The 5,185-nt window shown below is 37.9% G+C and overlaps 1 protein-coding gene across 1 annotated transcript; it reads right to left on the reverse strand.

Annotated features, from left to right (window-relative positions):
* Positions 1-1,514: 1,514 nt before the first annotated feature.
* Positions 1,515-2,657, reverse strand: LOC113742474 (F-box/kelch-repeat protein At1g57790-like). Its single transcript, XM_027270309.1, has one exon. The coding sequence runs from the start codon at positions 2,655-2,657 to the stop codon at positions 1,515-1,517; it is 1,143 nt and encodes a 380-aa protein (XP_027126110.1).
* Between the last annotated feature and the right edge of the window lie 2,528 nt (positions 2,658-5,185).

The raw sequence follows: 5,185 nt of genomic DNA on the forward strand, positions 1-5,185 counted from the left end.
ATTCATATTAGCTTTGCCTACCATCTAATCAAATCCTATCCTTTGACAGTTTTCTGTTCCTTCCCACATATGGGGTGCCCGCATGCAATGCTTTTCGTTTGAAATTGCATAGCATGCAAGCTAAAGCACCAGTTTCATATCATTAGATTGTATAACTATATCATCACATCACATTTGCATAACATGATAAGCCCCCTGAATAATGATAGCGAGGATTCAAAGTTTTGCAAGATGCTAGGTACACTATGTTTATCAGAATCCCTTTTTTTTGTTTTTTTTTTTAATTTGGCAATCCGAATTAATGCTCTTGAAAGTGAAAAGTACTGAAACATCATTTGTCATTCATCTCAAGATTCTGCTTTAGATTTGAATAGTTCCCAATTCTTAAATTTGTGTCCTAAGGTAAAAATTCCTCTCAGTTACGAGTCTTGTGAGTTATTAGAAAACAAGGTACTATTGTCTATTGTTAGTTTTATGGTGGGAACCCAATAACAGAATGTTTCGCTTTGTTAATCCCTAGTTAATCAAGTACCTCTTTCCATAGATGGTATATGAAAATTTGTCTGCTCCCCTAGTGAAAAGTATCGTGGGATCTTGATATAGGATTAGGATGGTTGCTCATAGTAGGTTGCATCTCATGCTTTAGCACATACCTGAGATCATGGCAAAACTAGAAATACCAAATGTCAGAGTAAAATCATTCTTTACCTATTCGGCGAACTTTTTTTAAAAATTTTTTTGTAATCTTTCAGTTTTCGCAACATGAACTTCAAAATGTATGATTCCACTGAAGAGAATATGAGGCAAAAATTATGATTAGACTGTTATTTTCCATGGGGGGCTGAGTTTGATGAGTGAGAGATCTCGTGCAACATTCAAAATGAAAAATAACCATGAAGGACAGGAAAAGATGATAAAACATGTCATTTAATTGGTTTGGATTCATCCATTTGTGTACAAAACTATGTGGTAAGATAGAAGAAGGCTTACAACTTCCAGCCTACAAGATTCTATCTTAGTATACGTGTTAAAATTGTCAAATAGCAAGGTAAACTGTGCGGAGTTCAGTTTTATGCGGTTTTATTTAGTCATCGTTGATGCCAAGAATTAATACCCAGAAGTGGAGCATCATTCATTCAACTACTCTGCTCTCACATTTTCTCGTCCAAAATTTGCAAATAAAATGTGTAAGCGATTTGTGTGATGTGTAAGTGGCAAATGTAATTTGTATTTTGGGCATATCCACTCTCCTTGCACATCCTTCTTCAAGTGACAAAAGGTATACTGCTCAAAAGTGATAAAAAATAAGTATCTTGAATCCGCACATCTTTGGATCATCTGAAACTACTCACAATAAGTCTTTGGTATTCACAAGGATTAGATGTCACACTTCAAAGTGCTTGTTGAAGCAAAAGTAATGAAAGTTGATAACAAAAAGCACGGTTCACTAAAAACTCATCTGTGCACCTAAGGCAGGAATAACAATCTTGAAGAGGGTCAAGTTTTGGAATCATCTACCAGTTGAGTTGTTCTTCAGTAATGTGATGATCTGCACTTGGCTCAATCCAACAGCTACGCAATTGCTCCGGAGTATTATATAGACTTGCACTCGAGAAATCCGTCAGCAATGTGTGAAACTTTTTAGTGTCGAGTGAATAAAACACACAACACCCTTTGTGCAACCTTGAAAAATAGATCTTATTTTGCATTCCTTCTATGACTTTTTTTCTTGAAAAGGAATTTGTGGGGCTAATAAACACCATATTATCACCCAAATCAGATACCTCTTCCCAAGCCATCTTTGTCTCGTCCAACCTAAAAACAGAAATCTGTGAACCCAGCCGCCGGACAAACACGGAGATGAGCTCCCCATCAATCTCAAGTAGATATCTTTCATGGCCTCCTTTATAGATTTTCTGGGGTTTGACAAGAACAGTCCACTGATTGTCCTCGGGACTGAAAACTCCCAAATTCCCTCCTTCACCCAAGCAATAAAACATGCCCTTGTGGAAAACTGGATTGCAGTAAGATGGAATGATGGGCAGATTGTTTTCGAACCTGTAGAAGTTCCAATGTTTTTCTCCACGACGAATGATTGAAATCGCCACATGCCTGTAAAACAAGGCCGATAAACCAAAGACCAAGCAGTCCGGAGATGCTGGTGTTGACAGAAACGTTATAACTCTTAAGACGTAACGCTCAGGATCAGGTACAAGTGGCAAATACATCTTTGCTTTGGTGAATGGATTGTAAAAGAATACCGAGAAGCGCCCTTTCGACATTAGCAACCAACCCCCCTTGGAAAAACGTAGCACAGAAGAAATAACTGTATCACCACCAGGAGGAGGCTGGTGAGATGGCTGTGAATGCCCAGACAATTCAGGGGAACCGAGGCAGTATGCATCTCTATAAACTGGATGGCTGAATTTGCATGTCCCCCGGCTTAAATCTTTATGCATGAGCCACTGCGACTGAGGCACCGGGAATCGGATTGGGGATTGTTCGATGGGATCAGGGACCGATTTCCATGTTCTACACACGTTTCGGAAACGCCTGGCATCGTCCAGAAATAGATGTGACAAGATCAAGGTCAAAAGCTCCTCTGGAACGTTAGTCCAATCTCTCTGCTCCATGTTCATCCCTTCCACAACGTCCATCCCTTTTGATTCTAATGGCGGTTTGATTTTAAGGAAGATTGCAATACCTCTTGTAATTAAGACTTAATTAAAAGAAGAAGATGAATGGAAGACAGCAATTTCACCAAGATATCAATCCAATATCGCACAGAATTCTGAGCCATTGTCACCGTCTAATATTTTGACTTCAATCCAATGGTAACTATTTAAGCCACAAACGGCAGTAAAACAAGCGCTTAGCTTTGATACGAGCAATCAAATTGAAACAAACTTGGTTCTATCTATCAGTAATTCTATCTATCAGTAGGCTTGTTTAACGGCATAGGGCATAAGTATTGTGACGAATCTCACTAAAATTTTTTCAGATGACATAGCAAGAGAATAGAGTCAAAGTTAGTAACATGTTAAAACTTACTAAGCAGAATCAGTAAACAAGTGTAATCAGGGCGTACCTTTCAGATTGAAGATGCAAAATATGTGTGCATGTGTCTAACGCTGGTTCTTATACGTGTTTTTCCCTTCTTTCTGCTTTTATATTCCCTGCCTACCCCTCAAAATTTCGACTCATCTACTTTGGTTATCGGCTTCGTTTGAAGGTATTGTCCCCAAATTCTATTTTATTTTTTTCTGTGTACCTGTGTTCTTGTCTAAATTTTACATCATAATATTCGGTCCGAAACTTTTTTTTTTCTTTAATCTCTCTCTCTTTTTCCCCCCATATATTTACCTGAGGCGGCATATTTCCTATTTGTTTCGTCCGTTGATGATCATGGGCCCCAGAACATCTGGAGAAGTTCCGGGAAGCTTACTGCCATATTACAATCCATTAATTTTAATTAATAATTCTTCAAAATTTTGATCATACCAAGCTTAATTTGTTACGGTAGTCGTGCATATTGGAAGATTAGGAGGCTCGTTGAAGTTTAGTGCCACAGTGCAAATCTTTCAGCCTTTTTTTTTTTTTTAATGCTTTGCTGCTTTTTCTTTCTTTTTATTTATTTCTTGGTTGCTTATTATTACCTGTGATAATCACGAGGAGACTGAAGATTAGGAGAGCTCTAAGAAAGTTTACACTTGCTTGTATACCGTACTGCTAATCTTTAAGCTTTCTAATGTGAATTACTTTATGGGGTAGGTATTGTTTTATCTTGGCTGCTTAGAATCTTGCTGTACATGTCCCCAGTATGTGGTAAAGTTTACATTATCACCTCTTTCATAAATTCGACTAATGAACTAATTAAGAGAATTAAAAGAGAAAATCATTGGGAAAAATGTAGCATGATGCTCATCTCTGCATGTTTTTATTTCTTTAATCATTGAAGAGAATCAGACGTCAATTAAGCACTCTTCTTTTTATATGGTTAGCTTGAGTTCATATTGATCACTATAGTGTAGTGGAAACTGATACTACTATTATATATATATATAATCAAATCATTCTTAGAGTAGTCAAATGTCCTATCACATAACAATGTATTGACTGACTAGCTAAATTTGTACATCTTGTAGATGATGATGATGATGAATATAATTAGAGACAAGGGGCGTTCCTCAGTACCCCCAACCCCGAAACCTCATCGGTGGCTCATGTTCTCGCATGGAAGACATTCAGATATCCAAACCTTCTACAGCATACTGGAAGACCGTTACTACGTGAGAAAATTACCAGCGGGAAAATTATTAGCGCAAGCTGTGAAGGATGGATGATGATAGTAGATAACCATAAGGATCCGATTGATTGCTTTTTGTTAAATTTAGTCTCAATGGAAAAAGTGATGATGATCACAGACTTGAGTTGAGGAAACTAGGAGCAGAAGAGGCACCTTAATGTTTGGTGCCTGGAATCATTGGATCGGATCGTTACTTGATTGAATGTAATGGAGAAATGTTCCTAATTTTGTGGAGAATCAGAAACACGGATTCAGGAGATTGACGTATTCAGATATAACAAGAAAAGCTTGGGTTGATGACATAGGTGATCGCGCTTTCTTCATTTCTCAACGGGCTAATTCTATGTCATGTTGCGGTGCTTCAGAATCAGGGCTCAAGGGAAATTCCATCTACTTCACTTACTGGGGAGACAGCGGCCTCTACGTATTTGATCTCAAAGAAAAAACCAACTATGCGTCCCGTCCTTGTCCAAAACTGCCTAATTTGTCACCAGCTCATTGGGTTAACCCTTCACCATAATTTCTTACGGCTTAACTACTAGTAAGTGCCTAATTTTATTGAGTCGACCGGGTTAAACGCATAAAATCCCTACAAGGTTGTTCTCTATTATGGCTGCAAAGATTTATCTCGCGTTTTGGAGTTTCGGAGATTCAAGGTGTTTATTTTTCAGTTGATAATTCATATAAGAAGGAAATTCCTTCCGCTAATGCAGCTTTACACCCCCCCCCCCCCGGCGCGGGGGAACCAAAAAAAAGGCTTGTAGTTCTTTCGTTTGAATAGAACTAGTGCTAATATTTTCCGTGTTAAGTTGATTAATTTTTAGCCGTTATATATTTCTTATAATGTAGAGAGTTATATAATTATTATAAGTCTAGCTT

The sequence above is a fragment of the Coffea arabica genome, chromosome 4e, assembly GCF_036785885.1.
Source record: "Coffea arabica cultivar ET-39 chromosome 4e, Coffea Arabica ET-39 HiFi, whole genome shotgun sequence".
NCBI lineage: Eukaryota > Viridiplantae > Streptophyta > Magnoliopsida > Gentianales > Rubiaceae > Coffea > Coffea arabica.

Bases quoted from the DNA above. Each gene is read 5' to 3' on its own strand.
- LOC113742474 (XM_027270309.1), bottom strand. From the start codon at position 2,657: ATGGACGTTGTGGAAGGGATGAACATGGAGCAGAGAGATTGGACTAAC.